The sequence below is a fragment of the Coregonus lavaretus genome, assembly GCF_964263955.1.
Source record: "Coregonus lavaretus genome assembly, chromosome: 18".
Taxonomy (NCBI): Eukaryota; Metazoa; Chordata; class Actinopteri; order Salmoniformes; family Salmonidae; genus Coregonus; species Coregonus lavaretus.
In genome coordinates this window covers 49,344,200-49,366,420 of record NC_140005.1, presented here as the reverse complement: position 1 = coordinate 49,366,420, position 22,221 = coordinate 49,344,200, and the positions used below count along the sequence as shown (strand labels likewise).

Sequence of the window (22,221 nt, the reverse complement as noted above, 5' to 3'; positions counted from 1 at the left end):
TCCAATTTAAATACACCTTAACCCTTGGTTGAGGTTTTCTTTTGTTTGTCCAGCGTAGTTGAGAGTGACAGATTACACCTCTTCAGCACACTTGGGCCTGTGTCTGTGTTTAAACAGCAGCCTTTCTGCTCCTGGGACAAGGTAATACACCAGCCTTCACCATTAATAACACCATCTGTTACCAAGCTGAGACATACACTATAGACAGACATGCTTTAGTCCATAGGTGCTTGTGTAGAGTCCCCACACACCAGCGTGCATCTAGACACACACAGACGCACACTCACATATATACCATTAGATTATTTTAAAATAGAATAGTTGTGGATCGTTTAATACCGCATTGCCTACAGTTAGAAGGGCCCGCAATTTGGGCAGCGCGCACAGCAAATACCAAATAGATTATTGTTGAGTTGGGATTTAGGATGAAACCTAGAGAGGAACCAGGCTCTGAGGGGTGGCCAATCCTCTTCTGGCTGTACCGGGTAGAGATTTAAGAGTACATTAAGGCCAAACCGATTAGCCACAGTCTAAAACTGTAAGCAGGAACACTCTTATAAAAAAGGGTACCAAAAGGGTTCTTCGGTTGTCCCCATAGGAAAACCCTTTTTGGTTCCAGGTAGAACTATTTTAGGTTCCATGTAGAACCCTCTGTGGAAAGGGTTTTACATGGAAACAAAAAGGGTTCTTCAAAGGGTTATCCGATGGGGACAGCCGAATAACCGTTTTAGGTTCTAGATAGCATCTTTTTTTCTAACAGTGTACAGCCTCAGCGTTCACAGTAAAAGTGTGCCAGAAGTTGCACAGAATGCTCACAACGTTCAAGTTTCCGCTCACAAGACCTGAAATTTGCTCAGAGCAGGAAAAAATTAGAGGGAACATTGGAGTCCAGCGTGTCTGTCTAGAAGATTGTGTGTGACCCTGTGGCCAAGGGTTAGCCAGTCAGCGATGGATATCTTCTGAAATGTCAAACCACTGAGTAGCAGCTACAGGCAGCCAAGTCTGCCTTGCCAGGTGCCAGGCTTGCTGACAAGGGTCACAGAAAAGGCGAGGACAGTTTTATGAGTGCGACGAGACCTTTCAAGACGAGGGCCGTGAAGGTTGTGGGAATACTGGGAAAGCAAAGCAAGAGGGACTGATGGTATGTTCTGTACACTGCCACACACACTAATGTACTATACTGTATATACATACGGTGAGTATACAAAACATTGGAACACCTTCCTAATATTGAGTTCCACACCCCTTTCGCCCTCAGGACAGCCTAAATTCATCGGGGCATGGACTCTACAAGGTGTCGAAAGCGTTCCACAGGGATGCTGGCCCATGTTGACTCCAATGCTTCCCACAGTTGTGTCAAATTGGCTGGATGTCCTCTGAATGGCACACATACACAATCCATGTCTCAATTGTCTCAAGGCTTAAAAATCCTTCTTTAACCTGTCTCCTCCCCTCCATCTACACTGATTGAAGTGGATTTAATAAGTGACATCAATAAGGGATCATAGCTTTCACCAGGTCAGTCTACAGTATGTCATGGAAAGAGCTGGTGTTCCTAATGTTTTGTAAAACAGTGCATTCGGAAAGTATTCAGACCCCTTGACTTTTTCCACATTTTGTTACATTATAGCCTTAATTATAAAATGGATTAAATAGGTTTTTTCCCTCAACAATACCCCATTATGACAAAGCAAAAACAGGTTTTTATAAATGTTAGCAAATTTATAAAATAAAATAAAACTGAAATATGACATTTACATAAGTATTCAGACCAATTACTAGTACTTTGTTGAAACACCTTTGGCAGTGATTACAGCCTCGAGTCTTCTTGGGTATGACGCTACAAGCTTGGCACACCTGTATTTGGGGAGTTTCTCCCATTCTTCTCTGCAGATCCTCTCAAGCTCTGTCAGGTTGGATGGGAAGCGTCGCTGCACAGCTATTTTCAGGTCTCTCCAGAGATGTTAGATCAGGTTCAAGACCGGGCTCTGGCTGGGCCACTCAAGGACATTCAGAGACTTGTCCCGAAGCCACTCCTGCGTTGTCTTGGCTGTGTGCTTAGAGTCATTGTCCTGTTGGAAGGTGAACCCTCGCCCCAGTCTGAGGTCCTGAGCGCTCTAGAGCAGGTTTTCATCAAGGATCTCTCTGTACTTTGCTCCGTTCATCTTTCACTCGATCCTGACTAGTCTCCCAGTCCCCTGAAAAACATCCCCACAGCATGATGCTGCCACCACCATGCATCACCGTATGGATGGTGCCAGGTATCCTCCAGTTCAATCTTGGTTTCACCAGACCAGAGAATCTTGTTTCTCATGGTCTGAGAGTCCTTAAGGTGCCTTTTGGTAAACTACAAGTGGGCTGTCATGTGCCTTTTACTGAGAAGTGGCTTCCGTCTGGCCACTCTACCATAATGGCCAGAATGGTGGAGTGATGCAGAGATGGTTGTCCTTCTGGAAGGTTCTCCCATCTCCACAGAGGAACTCTGGAGCTCTGTCAGCGTGACCATCGGGTTCTTGGTCACCCTGATTGCTCAGTTTGGCCGGGCGGCCAGTTGTAGGAAGAGTCTTGGTGGTTCGAAACTTCTTCCATTTAAGAATGATGGAGACCACTGTGGGGACCTTCAATGCTGCAGACATTTGTTGGTACCCTTCCCCAGATCTGTGCCTCAACACAATCCTGTCTCGGAGCTCTACCGACAATTCCTTCGACCTGGCTTGGTTTTGCTCTGACATAAACTGTCAACTGTGGGACCTTATATAGACAGGTGTGTTCCTTTCCAAATCATGTCCAATCAATTGCATTTACCACAGGTGGACTCCAATCAAGTTGTAGAAATATCTCAAGGATGATCAATGGAACAGGATGCACCTGAGCTCAATTTCGAGAGTCTGAATACTTATGTAAATAAGGTATTTCATCTGATTATTTTAATTTTGTATTTTAAATGTCTAAAAACCTGTTTTCGCTTTGTCATTATAGGGTATTGTGTGTAGATTGATGAAGAACATTAACAAAAATGTGAAAAAAGTCAAGAGGTCTGAATACTTCCCAAATGCACTGTACATTAGTAATATGTCTCCTTATCCGAGGGAGACATAGTTCTACACCATTGCACACCATTGTTGCATATCATTGCAAAGATGATTTACTATGAAAGGCAACCGTAACATTTTATATAGATGAGAGAACATTTTTGGAATGCAGCAACTCACGTTTGGTTTGGTCACATGGATTGGTTACACGTGCCATTTACTTTAGATGCACATAAATGATCACTGCCATCTTGTTAACAAGTAAGCTGCAAGTATTTTGAGTAATACCGTTATGTTTTAAGCTGATAGAAAATGTTATCCTAAATTAGTGCTGCACTCGTCATAAAATAACTATATGATTCATTCCACAACCTGTCAGTGACTTGTTTGATCTTAAAGTGTGGGTGCAGTCCTAATTCACAAGGACATTCACAGTGTGCCTGGCTTAGAAGTGAGCCTATAGGCCTGGCAGTCCCAGGCTGAAGGGAGTGAGGACTGGCAACTAGCTGCTGTGGTATCTCCTCACCAGGAGAGAGCAGTATTGAACTAGACTGGGCTCTGTGTCGCTGTCAGCAGTAATGCAGAGGACCATGCACCGGGTTGAAGTTTCCCTTAGGTATAGATCTAGGATCAGCGTCCACTCCCCCAATCCTAACTTTAACCATTAGTAGGCAAAATGCAAAACTGACCCAAGATCAGCGTCTAGGAGCAACTTCACCCTCCACCAAGAACCACATTCTCTACTGGTTGGTGTATATAGAGGCAGAGTGCTTTGTGGATCCAAAGGAGGTATTTAAATAGTGTGTACAGTACCTGTCCTGTTGAGCAGGTTGTGTCGGGCCCTAATGAAGCCCAGGATGTCTGCATCTGTCTGCTGGTCTCCAGTCAGTGGGATGAAGGACTTTGAGAGCTCAGTGGATGACAGGGCTCTGGAACACACACATTGTAAGACACACTAAAGCGCTCCAAATCTTATCAACCCCACCCCTCCACACACACACAGGCATCTCTCTGTTACACTAACACACACATACACACATTTTAGTCATTTAGCAGATGCTCTTATCCAGAGCGACTTACAGTAGTGAATGGATTATTTTTTAAAAACTTTTCCCGTACTGGTACACCGTGGGAATCGAACACACAACCCTGGCGTTTTTTTTATTTTATAAATTTGCAAAAATGTCTAAACCTGTTTTCGCTTTGTCATTATGGGATATTGTGTGTAGATTGATGTGATTTTTTAAAAATTGTTTTAATACATTTTAGAATTAGGCTGTAACGTAACAAAATGTGGAAAAAGGGAAGGGGTCTGAATACGTTCCGATAGTTATGTACAGTACATTACACACACATTCTCACACACTGACAATAACTCAAATCTTTCAACCAGTACTTCACAGCAGCAATTTCATTGCACATGCAGTCAAGGGGAATGATGTTATGGGTTCCAATTCCAAATGCTTTCATCTGAAATATCCTGCCCTTTTCTAAAAAATTCTACAGGGTCGTGCCATAAATTCATATTTCTGCCAGGGGGGTAGAGAAGTCGTCACAGTCATAGACACTCCAAAGTAAAACAAATAAATATGTAAATGTTATCTCGACACAGAGCTTGAACGCAGCTCGACGTCTTGTCTCGTGAGCAGCACTTTCAAATGTACTGAAATGCCCCTGCCATAAAAGCTTTTACTAGCTGGGCTTCTCAAAGGCGAGAGAATAGAACACTTTAACAGGTACTCCTTAATTCAAACACCTATATAATATAGGCTGTGTGCAAAATGGCACCCTTTTCCCTATATTGTGCACTACTTTTGACCAGATCCCTATGGGTCCTGGGTCAAAGTAGTGCACTATATAGAGATTAGGTTGCCATTTGGGACTCACCATACAGTGCAGTATATAAAACAATACAGCCTCTGTTACCTAAAGTGGTTGCGAGAGTGGAACAAAAGTGTTTTACATTGAGTGAAGCAGTAAAATGTGTTTTCTCCATTGCTGTTCATGGGAGAATTTAAGGTTTTTCATTGTAAAGGTGAGAGCAGTGTTAACACCGTTCGCATCACATAGAAGCCTACAACAATGGATATGTTGTCTTCGCCATATAATTTCATATAGAATCCATAAGCATTAACACACGACAGACTATACGTTGTCAGGGATTTTTAAAGGGTTAATGACCTTATAGACATGAGCATCTGTGGCCTCCATTTAGGAAAATCATTGATTAAATTGATGTTAGCGTCATTGGTGTTACTACTATTGATTTAGAATGGGAAAATACACTTAAATACATTTTAAAAATCTAGAAGAATTAACTTAAATTCTTTAAAAATGCCATGTCCAAAAATATCCACAGCAATTGAAGAACGACCCATCATTTTAAAATACTAGTCTTTCCGTGTCATACACACACACACACACACACACACACACACACACACCTTCCCTCCTCTACCTGAGTTTTGATGAAGGTGCAGAGGCAGAGTCACTGTCATCGGCCGGTGGACCTAGTGAGGTTGGCACAGTCGGCATGGCAATATGACGACTGGGGACAAAGTTCCTGAAATTTCAGACCATCAGACAAATTTAGTCCGATGAGGAGAAAAGAGACAGTAGTTATGCTCTCCTTAAGGTTGGTCAACACACAACAACGCAGTAGCTCTTTTTCAAATTGTGAAATAATTGACAGAACAGTTTTGGGTACTGAAAACTTACAGTACAGATAGTTTCGAGTTTTCAAAAAAGTAAGTGTGTTTGAGCACATAGTTTGGGAACAAAAAAAGTTTGTTCTAATTGTTTTACATTTTCGTTAATTTTGAGGTTTCTACACGTGCTGTTTGAATGCAGTGGGAATATTGAGCGTGAACTGGCTGTGAAATGTCTGCGAGTTGGTGCTTTTTTCTTTCTTTTTTAACTGAGAATGTATAAAATGTAACAGATTATTGTGGATTCTGTCACTACTGGCCTACAGACAACAAGGTAAGAAGAATTTGACGGAAACAAATTTTGGAATAACTATCCCTTTATCCTGTACTTTCTGATCAGTGCAAATGAAGGAAAGGAGACAAGGAAAGGAAGCCACTTTCAACTTTTGTTTCCAGGACCCCCGTTACGTTTCCACTAAGACAAACTTTTTAACGTCGTCACTCACAAAAAATGCACCTAAGTGAAAAGGATGGTGTTTTAGGAAGGGTTCTCAAAGACATTCATGGGGGTGGCCACTGTAAGTTGACTAGCAACAAGAAACTGGGTCCTTAAAAGGCACCCACCATGAGTGCCCACTAAATTTAACCCAGAAAAGGCAAACCAAAATAAAAACCCACACCAACTTAGAATATGGAGTTAAAAGTAAGGGGCGAACACAAGATAAAAGGCTTTGTTTTCACAAACTTAAAGAGGCAGACTTAAACACCTGCCAAGTGGAGCATTGGCTCTGCAGATCATAAATACTAGCTAACGACTGATTAACGTGGCGACAGGTGCAACACATCTTGACCAACGAGGATGATTCAAATCATTGCACGTCCACACTTAAACAGAACCAACCTTGAAGTCGAAAAGTATAAATGGAGAAAAAACTAAACCTGTAAGACCTTCCCCCTTAAGACAACAAACATACTCCATGTATTTTTTGGAAAAGTTTGCTCACAACCAACCACAACTCCCATTTCACAACATGATCAACTTAAATGCATCGCTTTCTCCAACATAAACATGGGGGGCCATTCTTGCAAACATAAGCAAGCATTTAAAGTTAAATGGGTTCTCACGCACAAAATGTGTATCAGCCAATGAAAAGCTTCAATTTGTGACTGTGACTGAACGCTAAATTGTAGCTGATCCCATCAGATAACCTACCTTTGAGAAAAAAAAATGTGATTACTTGTTTAACAATCTCTTTCTCTGAGCAATTGTATTAGTATAAAATAATTTCCCAATTTGATTAGCATAAAATATGGTGCAGTATCTGAATTATATACTTTATACAGTCATTATTGCTCATCTTTATCAAGGGTGTCAATAATTTCAGACCCCACTCTATATGAATGTCTGTCACGTGGTATAGGAAAGTGTGTCATCTCTATTCATTACATTTATATCAGCAACATTCTGAATGTTTCACTTCACTGAATACACCCCAGGTCAGTTATTCACATAAAAAAGACAGAGTGGATTCACCTGGTCATTGGATGGCTAGGAGAGGACGACTCGGAGCTCTGATTGGTCCGTATTGAACTTTGACCCCTAGCCATGCCCTCTGACTCTGGGACCTGCTGAGAAGGTATGTGAGTGAGACAGGTACACACACACACACTCATGCATTCCTGTGTCCTCATGTATTCTATCACAACCTATAGAAATGATGGGTGGCAGTCTGCACTCTATCACAACCTATAGAAATGATGGGTGGTCGTCTGCACTCTTTCAAGGTCATTAACATCAAATGTGTCTGTTACAGGTGCGTAGGTCTCAGAATAAGAATCATAGGAGAGATGGAGGCCCGTACACTGTTGAATAAAAAATTGGACCCATTTGAAGAAATTAGGCGTTTGTCACACGTCACTACTTCACAGGAGAAGGTTGTTGTTGTTTTTATACAATCAAAATGCGTTTTTGGGCAAATATGCCTTCTGGAACATGTGAACTTTCATGTGCCTTAATAACAAACTTGGCTTGACTTGACACCCAGTGACATAACCCGTTATGACACGGTCATAACCATGTCATAATATGTCATAACAGCTGACATAAATTGCCATAACCGCTCATCCAAATATTTATATATTTCTTAATTAGATTATTTTACTTTTAGATGTGTGTATTGTTTTGTATTTAAGTGATAATGCCCGAGAAGCCGGTGTTTGGAGGATATATTGGCATGGGTGTTGTTATGCCCGAGACGAAGTCGAGGGCTGGAAAACCGTGCCAATATATCCTCCAAACACCGGCTTTGAGGGCATTATCACTTTTATACAACTGGTTACCAACATATTCAAATAATGATTCACATGTTTCAATTAAAAACGTTATTTTAATTACTTTATTCATACTATTTCATCCTTCCATAAGATATAGCACCGACACAAATCTAGGATTGCTACCCAAGCCGGCTGGTCATTCGTTCTATCGGCTCGGTTGCCAGAGACGCGACCCAGTCGTTCAGACTTTTTGTTCTGTATCTATGGACGCGACCCAGTCGTTAGTTCTAAATGTTCCATTGCCATACTGGCTGGCAATGTTCTTATCCCTTGCTTGCTAGCTAGCCAACTACGGCTAATTTACAGTCAGGTCAAACATTGCAGCCAGAATAACAGCAAAGTAGTTGTTTAAGCCGTTTTCTAGTGACATTTATTTGGATACATCCATAACAATGAGGTAATGAGGCGCGATTTCGCCTGGCGTAGAAAATGTGCTCACTCGTCAGGATACTGTTGTTCAGAGGAGCTAGCCAACAACAAGGGCGGCAGGTAGCTTAGTGGTTAAGAGCGTTGTGCCAGTAACCGAAAGGTCGCTGGTTCTAATCCCCGAGCCAACTAGGTGAAAAATCTGTCGATGTGCCCTTGAGCAAGGCACTTAACCCTAATTGCTCCTGTAAGTCGCTCTGGATAAGAGCGTCTGCTAAATAATGTAAATGTAAATGTAAACACAACTACAGTACAGTGACACAATCACTTTAAATGGAAGCTGGAAAGACTGCAAACTAGCTGCATTTCGTTTTGTTTGACCTTTTCTTTCAATTGACATTTTTTTTGTATATATCCATAAAAATGATGCCAGCTGATCCATGATTTCGACCGGCTGAGAAACGCTTTCTGTCTGTCTCCTCCCGACTCCTACATGTTCATTACTATGGGACAGCAGGAGATCAAATGTGAATATTGAAACAATGCTGCAAATGTCGGAGAGATAGACAGCAAGGTTTATACAAATCTCCACTGTTGAAAACTAAATGTTAGTCTAAAGAAAATGTGAGATAATGTCTAGATGCTTTTTATGGTGGAGATCAAGTTTATAAGTTGACTGGCTGGGCTGATTAGACAGTGGATTTCACAGTCAGATGGAACAGAGTAAATAGGCATTTTAACATCATAGATTTAGCCGGTGGTAACTTGTGGAATAGACAGCGGCTGGAATGCAGTTTTAACCAATCAGCATTCAGGATTAGACCCACCCGTTGTATTATGTTAGATATTACTGCACTGTTGGAGCTAGGAACATAAGCATTTCGCTACACCCGCAATAACATCTGCTAAACATGTGTATGCGACCAATAAAATGTGGTTTGATAACCTGTCATAATATGGTCATAACACTGTCATGACCCATATATTTACACCTGTTGTGACATATATTGTATTATTGTATGGCTGGTTATGACAGCTACATAAGATTATCAAAACCCACATTATTTTCCCTTTCGTTTGAAAGTTTGCTTCTTAAATCCTTTGTTGTTGTTGTAATGAATTCTTTAGTCATGTTTTTTCATCATATTTTAATTAAAAAGAGGGTGTCTTAATCTGCTCCTGCATTGATCACATTCATCAGCAACAGAGCATTAGGGTAGGTGCATGTCTGACATTAATTTGTGCGCAATTACAATGATCATTTAATATGGTCAACAACAACAAATTATATACAGTACCAGTCAAAAGTTGACTCACCTACTCATTCAAAGGTTTTTCTTTATTTTTACTATTTTCTACATTGTAGAATAATAGTGAAGACATCAAAACCATGAAATAACATATGGAATCATGTAGTAACCAAAAAAAGTGTTAAACAAATCAAAATATATTTTATATTTGAGATTCTTCAAAGTAGCCACCCTTTGCCTTGATGACAGCTTCACACACTCTTGGCATTCTCTCAACCAGCTTCATGAGGTAGTCACCTGGAATGCATTTCAATTAACAGGTGTGCCTTCTTAAAAGTTAATTTGTGGAATTTATTTCCTTCTTAATGCGTTTGAGCCAATCAGTTGTGTTGTGACAAGGTAGGAGTGGTATACAGAAGATAGCCCAATTTGGTAAAAGACCAAGTCTATATTATGGCAAGAACAGCTCAAATAAGCAAAGAGAAACGATAGTCCATCATTACTTTAAGACATGAAGGTCAGTCAATACGGAACATTTCAAGAACTTCAAGTGCAGTCACAAAAACCATCAAGCGCTATGATGAAACTGGCTCTCATGAGGACTGCCACAGGAAAGGAAGCCCCAGAGTTAACTCTGCTGCAGAGGATAGGTTCATTAGAGTTACCAGCCTCAGAAATTGCAGGCCATATAAATGCTTCACAGAGTTCAAGTAACAGACACATTTCAACATCAACATGTTATGACGCTGGGTGTCAAGTAAAGTGTTACCCAAACGTATAGAGTGGGGAGAACAAGTATTTGATACACTGCCTATTTTGCAGGTTTTCCTACTTACAAAGCATGTAGAGGTCTGTCATTTTTATCATAGGTACACTTCAACTGTGAGAGACGGAATCTAAAACAAAAATCCAGAAAATCACATTGTATGATTTTTAAGTAAATAATTTGCATTTTATTGCATGACATAAGTATTTGATACATCAGAAAAGCAGAACTTAATATTTGGTACAGAAACCTTTGTTTGCAATTACAGAGATCATACGTTTCCTGTAGGTCTTGACCAGGTTTGCACACACTGCAGCAGGGATTTTGGCCCACTCCTCCATACAGACCTTCTCCAGATCCTTCAGGTTTCGGGGCTGTCGCTGGGCAATATGGACTTTCAGCTCCCTCCAAAGATTTTCTATTGGGTTCAGGTCTGGAGACTGGCTAGGCCACTCCAGGACCTTGAGATGCTTCTTACGGAGCCACTCCTTAGTTGCCCTGGCTGTGTGTTTCGGGTCGTTGTCATGCTGGAAGACCCAGCCACGACCCATCTTCAATGCTTTTACTGAGGGAAGGAGGTTGTTGGCCAAGATCTCGCGATACATGGCCTCATCCATCCTCCCCTCAATACGGTGCAGTCATCCTGTCCCCTTTGCAGAAAAGCATCCCCAAAGAATGATGTTTCCACCTCAATGCTTCACGGTTGGGATGGTGTTCTTGGGGTTGTACTCATCCTTCTTCTTCCTCCAAACACGGCGAGTGGAGTTTAGACCAAAAAGCTCTATTTTTGTCTCATCAGACCACATGACCTTCTCCCATTCCTCCTCTGGATCATCCAGATGGTCATTGGCAAACTTTAGACGGGCCTGGACATGCACTGGCTTGAGCAGGGGGACCTTGCGTGCGCTGCAGGATTTTAATCCATGACAGCGTAGTGTGTTACTAATGGTTTTCTTTGAGACTGTGGTCCCAGCTCTCTTCAGGTCATTGACCAGGTCCTGCCGTGTAGTTCTGGGCTGATCCCTCACCTTCCTCATGATCATTGATGCCCCACCAGGTGAGATCTTGCATGGAGCCCCAGACCGAGGGTGATTGACCGTCATCTTGAACTTCTTCAATTTTCTAATAATTGCGCCAACAGTTGTTGCCTTCTCACCAAGCTGCTTGTCTATTGTCCTGTAGCCCATCCCAGCCTTGTGCAGGTCTACAATTTTATCCCTGATGTCCTTACACAGCTCTCTGGTCTTGGCCATTGTGGAGAGGTTGGAGTCTGTTTGATTGAGTGTGTGGACAGGTGTCTTTTATACAGGTAACGAGTTCAAACAGGTGCAGTTAATACAGGTAATGAGTGGAGAACAGGAGGGCTTCTTAAAGAAAAACTAACAGGTCTGTGAGAGCCAGAATTCTTACTGGTTGGTAGGTGATAAAATACTTATGTCATGCAAGAAAATGCAAATGAATTACTTAAAAATCATACAATGTGAAATTACAGACCTCTACATGCTTTGTAAGTAGGAAAACCTGCAAAATCGGCAGTGTATCAAATACTTGTTCTCCCCACTGTATATGCCATCTGTAAATCCGAATAAAATTGTTAAATTATGAGCCTAGTTTGTTTAGCCACTGAAAAAGACCGGAACCTTCCCGCTAGCCATGATTGGCTGAGATAATGGATGGGCTGGACATGCAGAAATTTTAAAGCGTACTGTTTGCTAGCGAACGTTAGCTTGCTGGCTCGCTAGCTAACATATTGTGTTTATGATCTGTGTAGTAATAATATTAGAATATCAGGAATCTATTTGCATTGCTAGTTATAGCCTAATGTTAGCTAGCTAGCTAACATTGAACATAGATGGTTAGCTTTAGCTACCTGCTGATTCATTGTACAGCATTTCATGCATGGTGGCTAGCTATGACAATCAGTTTGTATTACTAGTAGTATGGGTTGGGATTATGGTTCATTGTTTAGCTAGCTACCTAGCTACATGTCTAAACAAGACTCCACTTTGCAAGAGAATGATTACATGACCCATCAAGTTAGCCAGGTGTGTCTTGGGGTATTTACGGCCATCTATTGTATTTCAAGAACATGTTTATATGTCTAGACAATAGTGACCAATCCACTTAGCTAGATGTGTCTGCAGGGTGGTTATAGCAGTGTCTGAGTCAGCATCATCTAATAATTATAAAACATTTATCAAAGTTAGATTAGGATATAGGCCAAGGACTTGATAAAGTGTATTTTTCCTTATTGTAGGCTTCTACATTCACCACTTTCAGGCTTGAAATCATTGGTTAAGTACACTATCTTGCTCATTCTGTTTATCACATGGCCTCACATGTTAATCCCTAAAGAGATGGGTGGGGCTAAGGCTTAAGAGGGTGTGAACGATGCTGAATAGACAAAGAAGAGCTCTCCAGTAGCTGTACCAAAACACTCAAGGGCCATTTTCTCAAAAGTGGGGTTACAAGTTTATCAACTTTCAAAGCAGAATTACTTTCCCATTGTTCCTCAACTACAGTGTATGATATACAATTTTCTAGCTCTGAGTCTCTACTTTTATCCGATGTAAAAAACACAATTTCAAATGCTGCTACATACATGTACCTGCTGGAACGCATACTACGGGTGGGTGTTGCTATGGTGACCAATGATCTAAGATAAGGCAGGGTTTTGCCTAGAAGTGATTTATAGATGACCTGGAGCCAGTGGGTTTGGCGACGAATATGTAGTGAGGGCCAGCCAACGAGAGCGTACAGGTCACAATGGTGGGTAGTATATGGGGCTTTGGTGACAAAACGGATGGCACTGTGATAGACTACATCCAATTTGCTGAGTAGAGTGTTGGAAGCTATTTTGTAAATGACATCGCCGAAGTCAAGGATCAGTAGGCTAGTCAGTTTTACGAGGGCATGTTTAGCAGCATAAGTGAAGGAGGCTTTGTTGCGAAATAGGAAGCCGATTCTAGATTTAACTTTGGATTGGAGATGCTTAATGTGAGTCTGGAAGGAGAGTTTACGGTCTAACCAGACACCTAGGTATTTGTAGTTGTCCACATATTCTAAGTCAGACCCATCGAGAATAGTGATTCTAGTCGGGCGGGCGGGTGCAAGCAGCGTTCGATTGAAGAGCATGCATTTCGTTTTACTAGCGTTTAAGAGCAGTTGTAGGCCACGGAAGGAGTGTTGTATGGCATTGAAGTTCGTTTGGAGGTTTGTTAACACAGTGTCCAATGAAGGGCCAGATGTATACAAAATGGTGTCTTCTGCATAGAGGTGGATCTGAGCGTCACCAGCAGCAAGAGCGACATCATTGATATAAACAGAGAATAGAGTCGGCCCGAGAATTGAACCCTGTGGCACCCCCTTAGAGACTGCCAGAGGTTCAGACAACAGGCCCTCCGATTGAACCAGACGAGGCAGTCATTTGAGAAACCAAGGCTATTTCGTCTGCCAATAAAAATGCGGTGATTGACAGAGTCAAAAGCCTTGGCCAGGTCGATGAAGACGGCTGCACAGTACTGTCTTTTATCGATCGCGTATTATATCGTTTAGAACCTTGAGCGTGGCTGAGGTGCACCCATGACCATAGCGGAGAAGGTACGGTGGGATTCGAAATGGTCGGTGATCTGTTTGTTAACTAGGCTTTCAAACACTTTCGAAAGGCAGGGCAGGATGGATATAGGTCTATAACAGTTTGGATCTAGCGTGTCACCCCCTTTGAAGAGGGGGATGACCGCGGCAGCTTTCCAATCTCTGGGGATCTCAGACGTTACGAAAGAGAGGTTGAACAGGTTAGTAGTAGGGGTTGCGACAATTTCGGCAGCTAATTTTAGAAAGAAATGGTCCAGATTGTCTAGCCCAGCTGATTTGTAGGGGTCCAGATTTAGCAGCTCTTTCAGGACATCAGCTGTCTGTATTTGTGTGAAGGAGAAGCGGGGGGGGGGGGGGGGGGGCATGGGCAAGTTGCAGTGGAGGGTGCAGAACTGGTGGCCGGGTTAGGGGTAGCCAGGTGGAAAGCATGGCCAGCCGTAGCAAAATGCTTATTGAAATTCTCAATTATCGTAGATTTATCAGTGGTGACAGTGGTTCCTAGCCTCAGTGCAGTGGGTAGCTGGGAGGAGGTGCTCTTATTCTCCATGGACTTTACAGTGTCCCAAAACGTTTTGGAGTTAATGCTACAGGATGCAAATTTATGTTTGAAAAAGCTAGCCTTTGCTTTCCTAACTGATTTTGTATATTGGTTCCTGACTTCCCTGAAAAGTTGCATATCGCGGGGGCTATTCGATGCTAATGCAGTACGCCACAGGATGTTTTTGTGCTGGTCAAGGGCAGTCAAGTCTGGGGTGAACCAGGGGCTATATCTGTTCTTAGTTCTGAATTTTTTGAATGGGGCATGCTTATTTAAGATGGAGAGGAAAGCACTTTTGAAGAACATCCAGGCATCCTCTACTGACGGAATGAGGTCAATATCCATCCAAGATACCCAGGCCAGGTCAACTATAAAGGCCTGCTTGCTGAAGTGTTTTAGGGAGCGTTTGACAGTGATGAGGGGTGGACGTTTGACCGCGGACCTGTTATGGACGCAGGCAATGAGGCAGTGATTGCTGTGATCCTGGTTGAAGACAGCGGAGGTGTATTTAGAGGGTAAATTAGTCAGGATGATATCTATGAGGGTGCCCATGTTTACGGATTTAGGGTTGTACCTGGTAGGTTCCTTGATAATTTGTGTGAGATTGAGGGCATCTAGTTTAGATTGTAGGACGGCCGGGGTGTTAAGCATATCTCAGTTTAGGTCACCAAGCAGTACGAACTCTGAGGATAGATGGGGGACAAGCAATTCACATATGGTGTCCAGGGCACAACTGGGGTCTGAGGGGGGTCTGTAGCAAGCGGCAACAGTGAGAGACTTATTCCTGGAAAGGTGGATTTTTAGAAGTAGAAGCTCAAACTGTTTGGGGACAGACCTGGATAGTATGATAGAGCTCTGCAGGCTCTCTCTACAGTAGATTGCAACTCCGCCCCCTTTGGCAGTTCTATCTAGACGGAAAATGTTGTAGTTCGGAATGGACATTTCTGAATTTTTGGTGGCCTTCCTAAGCCAAGATTCAGACACTGCTAGAACATCAGGGTTGGCAGAGTGTGCTAACACAGTGAATAACTAACTTCGGAAGGAGACTTCTGATGTTAATATGCAAGAAACCAAGGCTTTTACGGTTACAGAAGTCAACAAATGATAGTACCTGGGGGGTAGGAGTGATACTGGGGGCTACAGGGCCTGGGTTAACCTCTACATCACCAGAGGAACAGAGGAGGAATAGAATAAGGATACGGCTAAAGGCTTTAAGAACTGGTCTTCTAGTGCGTTGGGTACAGAGAAAGGGGAAACATTTCCGGGCATTGTAGAATAGATTCAGGGCATTATGTACAGACAAGGATATGGAAGGATATGAGTACAGTGGAGGTACACCTAAGCATTGGGTAACTATGAAAGAGATAGCATCACTCCGCGTGTATGGGGGGTGGGACAAAGGAGCTCTCTGAGGTTGGTTGAGCTGAACTTGGGGCTCTACAGTGAAATTGTATAATAAGAACTAACCCAAACAGCAATTGGCTAGGCATAATGACATGGGAGAGAGGCATAATGCAATCACAGGTGTTATTCGAGAGGGCTAAGACAACAACTGGTAATGGCGACGAAAGTTTGGGCTGAGGCTAAACAGATCAACAGGATGGGGTACTGCGTAAAGGAACAGTCCAGCAGGCATTAGCTGTGTAGCTGAGTGATCATAAGCTCCAGTGAACAGCAGTAAGTAAGTCCGGGAGCAGATCTTAGGCTTCTAATGCACAGGCGAGCAGGAGGCACGGCTGTTGATTGCGCGTGCTAGCGGGCCGGGGCTAGCAGATGGATCTTCGTGGTCGTCGCAACGGGAAGCCTGTTGAAACCACATCAGACGATTACGTCGGCAGACCAGACGTGATGGATCAGCGGGGCTCCGTGTCGACACTAGGAGGTCCCGTCCGGTTGACAGAGAGGTAGATAGCCAGGAGATGGGCCTGGCTCGAGGCTAGCTCAAGGCTAACTGGTATGTCGGGAAGTGGATATTAGCCAACAACAGCCATTCGGTTGCAGCTAGCTAGTGGCGATGGTCCGGTGTTAAGGTCCAGTGATTCCGGCAGAAAATCAGATATGCTCTCGGTCGATAGCACGCTGTGTAGACTGGCCGATAATTGTCCAGGCTAGAGCTGGCTGGTAGGTAGTGCAGGCCACGGACAGTGTTGAAGACCGCTAACGGTGGCTAATAGCAAGTAGCTAGTTAACTGGCTAGCTGGCTAGCTGGCTAGTTTCAGCCGTAGGGTCATGATAAAAATTAAGAAATAATAGAATCCGTTCCACATTGGGTGAGGCGGGTTGCAGGAAAGTATATTTAGTTAGAGGAAGGAAAGTGAGATAGAGAAATATATACTAATAAAAAAAATATAAAAATAAAGGCTATTTACACGAGGACACAACACAATACATGACCGCACTACTACGCCATCTTGGATATGAAGTTCAACAACAGGTTGAAACTGAGTGGAAAACATGGTCCTTGTGCATGTTGTTTCAAAGCCTAACACAACAAAATGGATAGCGCTTTCTAAGGTGATGATTAATTCAAAACAACCATATGCATTTAGAGCTTATACATAAGCATAGGCCTATATATGTGACCGACCGGCTCGATTAGGTCTTATGTAGCAACATTTGAAATTGTGTTTTTTACATTGGATAAAAGTAGAGAATGGCATATCATACACTACAGTTGAGGAACAATGGGAAAGTAATTCTGCTTTGAAAGTTGATAAACTTGTAACCTCACTTATGAGAAAATGGCCCTTTAATGTTTTGGTAAATCTACTGGAGAGTTCTTCTTTGTCTATACCCATTCAGCATCGATCACACACTCTTAAGACTTAGCCCCGCCAATCTCTTTAAGGATTCACTTGTAAGGCCATGTACTAAACAACCAAAGATTTCAAGACTAAAGGCTGGTTTATACTATAGGCGTATTCATAAATTCAATCTGGAGTGTCAGAGTGCGCCCTGGGTGTTCGTAAACTCAGAGCGTTTACCCAAGCTAACTGGCTAACATTTTACTTGCCCTATCAGAGATGGTTAGGCTATTTGTATGTTATCTAGAGCGTTGGTGACTGTAACTGTGCTGCTGGCAACAATTTACTTAAGCTTTTTTGCCGACGTTTACTGACACCGGCCATATTCAACGGGTGTTGAGCGTTCGTAAATTTGTCAGTTATTCTGCGCTCTGTCACACTCAGACGAGAGTGCTCTGAAATCGGAGTAGATAGCCAGAGCAAATTTACCAGCTATGTCTATCGACAGTTGACACAGTGACATCATGAACATTCTATTGAAATTGTTACTTGCATAGTGTAGCTAGCTAGCTACTCGCTGTCTATTATCTATCTAGTCACTTTACCCCTACCTACATGTACAAATTACCTCAACTAACCTGTACCCCCGCTCATTGACTAGGTACCAGTGCCCCCTGTATATAGCCTCATTATTGTTATTTTATTGTCTTACGTTTATTTTATTTTTTACTTTAGTTTATTTAGTAAATATTTTCTTAACTCTATTTCTTGAACTGCATTGTTGGTTAAGGGCTTGTAAGTAAGCATTTCACGGTAAGGCATTTCACCTGTTTTTTTTTTTGTTACATGCGCCGAATACGTTACTACCCTGCATGAATTTGCAGGTAGCTAACCAACCAGGTTCAATGTTAGCTAGCTAACATTAGGTTATAACTAGCAATGCAAATTGCTACACAGATCATACACGTTAGCTAACAGTACGCTTTAACTTGAAATGAAAACGACTTTCTGACAAAATTAGAAACGTGTAATATCTGAAAATGTATTTTACCTGCATACATGGATGGACGCTTCTCACTCTCCGTCAAGGATTCCATGGTTGCCCTTAGTTTGAAGATGTAATCCGGAGACAGGTGTTTTATTCAGCCTTCTTTGTGTTCTCTTTTCGACTCCCTCTAGATATTTGCAATCAAAGGCAATACTTTTCTCCATCTCCTTCGCTATCATACTCTAATTCCACAGGGCCTTCCACTGATTTCAAAACTCAGTCCTCCAGAAAGTGGAGAGCAACACTTTGATATCTTAAAAAAAAAGCTGCGTTAGAAAGGATGACCTACAAATACTGACCAGCTAATGTTGTAGACAGAAGCGTGCTACATGGCAGACCAATCAGAACTCATCTCTCGGCATGTCCAGCCCAACCATTATCTCAGCCAATCATGGCTAGCGGGAAGGTTCCTGTCTTTTTCCATGGCTAAACCAACTAGGCTAGTAATTTAACAATTGTATTCATATTTACAAATTGCATACAAGTTTGTTATTAAGGCACATGTAAGTTCACATGTTCCAGAAGGCATTTCGGCCCCAAAACGCATTTTGATTAAAACAAAAAAGGTTTAGGTTCAAATGGCTCTCCTGTGAAGTAGTGACGAGTGACATACGCCTAGTTTCCTGAAACGAGTCACATATGATCCAAGCCCCCCCCCCCAAAAAAAAAAAAAAAAAACTGAATTAAAAGAATGATTGTGCTGTTATACAATACATACCTACCGCCGCATATTTAGGTACATAATTGGTACATTATCTTTGGTACATAATTGGTCTAGCCTAAATTAAACAAATTCAGACTTAGCCTACAATTATAGTGAATTTGTATTGAATTTTGAATAGCCTAGTAATAGGGAATGTTTAATTTTTTCATTTCAAATAGCTACAGAATATCTCACCACCTTGAGTTTTCATCTCTTCCCATCTCTCCTTCATTCCTTTCTCCAGTGCGCAGAGAGAGGGGCTGTCAACAGTTTAATTAAATATGTTTCGTTGTGAAAACATGTTACTATCGATGTTCCTGAACAGATTTAACTTGGTTTCCCATATTAAGCACAGGTTGCTGCAGGAACACGGTTGGAGAGCACATGGAATACAGAGTTTGGGCGGGATATCACCTGTCCCGCAGTGAAATTACCGGAGTAGCCTATCCAACATGAGTGAAAAATTGACTGGCGGGAAAGTGGCCTCCATTCGCTATTCCTGTCACACCCTCATCTGTTTCACTGGTCTTTGTCATTGCCTCCAACCCCCTCCAGGTGTCGCCCATCTTCCCCATTCTCCCCAGTGTATTTATACCTGTGTTCTCTGTTTTACTGTTGCCAGTTCGTTTTGTTTCGTCAAGCCTACCAGCGTTTGTCCCCTTGCTCCTGTCTTTCTCAAGTTCCTGTTTTCTAGTTTTCCCGGTTTTGACAATTCTGCCTGCCCTCACCCTGAGCCTGCCTGCCGTTCTGTACCTTGTCACACCACGCTGGATTATTGACCTCTGCCTGCCCTGACCCTGAGACTGCCTGCTGTTCTGTACCTTTTGGACTCTGATCTGGATTACTTAGAAATTGGTTATTTTTCCCTTTCCACCAGTCTCGACCACCATGTGTCTGAATGTGGAGAAGGGACACTTTTCATTGCACCCACATTTGGGAGACGCAACCCTTTTGACACCCGTGAACACTGTGGAACTTTGGGTTGACACAACTGTGTTTATGTGCCAAGGTTTGGCTGAAGCCCAGTCCACTCTGAGTTCGGGGGCTCCGGCAATCAGTGACGTACCCTGATTGGCAGTGCCCCTTGGGGGTACTTCTGTCACAACGAGCCTCACTCAGTTTAGGTGTTAAGATGCGTCCCTGTAACTTGCTGGCACCCAGCGCTGGACCGCATGCATAAAAAAACCGCTATCATGAAGGTTATCATACCCACCAGTCATAGGTACCAGTGCCACAGCACCTTGTAACCCAGCTGGAATAGGGACAGACAGCTCTGAAAAACTGACCCGTTCTGTGGTAACAGACAGGGGCGATTCGTTATTTAATCTAATTCCCAGGAATGAAACCAATCGCCTATAGAACCGATAACCACTAAGCACCTCATTGGGACTAGTGAGTTACAGGCAGTAATCAGCAATTAATCCCAGTAATGAGCCACTTATGGGTGAGGTGTGCCCCCTTGTGGACAATGTTTTTGTGGAGGGGCTCACCGGTCGCTCAGACCAGTGCTGCTTCCTCATCGGAGGTGCCCGCAAGACCCGCTTCCTCCACTCCCTCCAACTCCACAAATTGGAATTAGGAATGTGATTGCCATAATGCCGGGGAAAAGCTAGTAAGCGTCATTCGCCGGAAGTTATGTATGCTAGCCGAAATTAGCTTTATTTGGATAGTCTGTAGAGCATCAGTAACATTTCAACTAACTATCTACTAACCCTTACCCCAACCCTAGCACTAACCCTAACCTTACCCTTATTCTAAACCTAACCCTAGCCGTAACCTTAGCAAGCAGTTGCTTATAAACAGATAGTATGACCCTCTGTAGAGCATCTACAGATGGACTATCTGGACTATCCAAATAAAGTGTGACCAAGGCTTTTAGTCTAAGCTAGGCTAGCTAGCCTCTTTAGAATAACCAAGCGACTTAATGCTAGCTACGTATAGTAGACACAGGTGGCGGGGTGAAACCCACAGAACAGAGACATTAGACCAGACCAACGACCAATGCTCCCTTGAACATTGGTCGTAGGCTACTGTGGCTATTTGATCATAATGTAGGCCTACCAGAGTGGCCTACCATCAAAATCAATTGAGAAAATGCATCCCATAACATTTTAACATGGAAATAGCTGTTCTATCATTCAGACTACAGTAGCAGCCAATGTGTGGTGTTCAATGTAGGCCTACATTCCATGAACGCTTGATATTAACCAGTTTATCCACTTGTCCTTCAGACAATGTCACGCTCGTTATAATGAGCGGACCAAGGCGCAGCGTGATATGCGTACATCTTTTAATGAGTACTTAAACAATACAACAAAACGATACGTGAAGTCCAAGGTTAAACACCAAAACAAACCTTACACGGAACAAGATCCCACAAATGACAAGTGCAAAACAGGCTGCCTAAGTATGGTTCCCAATCAGAGACAACGAGCCACAGCTGTCTCTAATTGGGAACCACCCTGGCCAACATAGAAATAAACGATCTAGAAGGAAACACATAGAAAACAAAACATAGACACTACACACCCTGGCTCAACATTTAAGAGTCCCCAGAGCCAGGGCGTGACAGTACCCCCCCCCCCCCCCAAAGGCGCGGACTGCGACCGCGCCACACAAACTCAAGAGGGGTAGGGGCTGGGTGGGCATTCCGCCTCAGAGGCGGATCCGGTTCTGGGCGTGACCACCACTCTCTAGCTACCCCCCCGTAACGCCCCTGGTTTGGTCCCGCTGGCTGGAGCTGGACTGGCTTGGTGCGAGGGGCAGGAACAGGCCGGGCCGGGCTGACGACACGCACCACAGGCTTGGTGCGAGGGGCAGGAACAGGCCGGGCCGGACTGGGAACACGCACCACTAACTTAGTGCGGGGAGCAGGAACGGGTTGGGCCGTACTGGGAACACGCACCACTAACTTAGTGCGGGGAGCAGGAACGGGCCGGGCCGGACTGGGAACACGCACCACTAACTTAGTGCGGGGAGCAGGAACGGGCCGGGCCGGACTGGGAACACGCACCACTAACTTAGTGCGGGGAGAAAGAACGGGTTGGGCCGTTCTGGGAACACGCACCACTAAATTAGTGCGGGGAGCAGGAACGGGCCTGACCGTACTGGGAACACACACCACTGGCCTTGTGCGGGAAGCAGGAATGGGTCGGGCCGTACTGGGAACACGCACCACTAACTTAGTGCGGGGATCAG

At 43.3% G+C, this 22,221-nt stretch overlaps 1 protein-coding gene across 1 annotated transcript in view; it reads right to left on the bottom strand.

The window, feature by feature from the left end:
- Nucleotides 1-967: 967 nt before the first annotated feature.
- kif6 (kinesin family member 6) overlaps nucleotides 968-22,221 on the bottom strand; it is a gene marked incomplete at both ends in the record, with an annotated part of 141,217 nt that continues 119,963 nt past the window's right edge. The window contains 3 exons of the mRNA XM_084181929.1: nucleotides 968-1,026; nucleotides 3,846-3,961; nucleotides 5,491-5,595. Of these exons, the coding sequence (XP_084038055.1) occupies nucleotides 968-1,026; nucleotides 3,846-3,961; nucleotides 5,491-5,595 (280 nt within the window). The remainder of the gene's footprint in view (nucleotides 1,027-3,845; nucleotides 3,962-5,490; nucleotides 5,596-22,221) is intronic.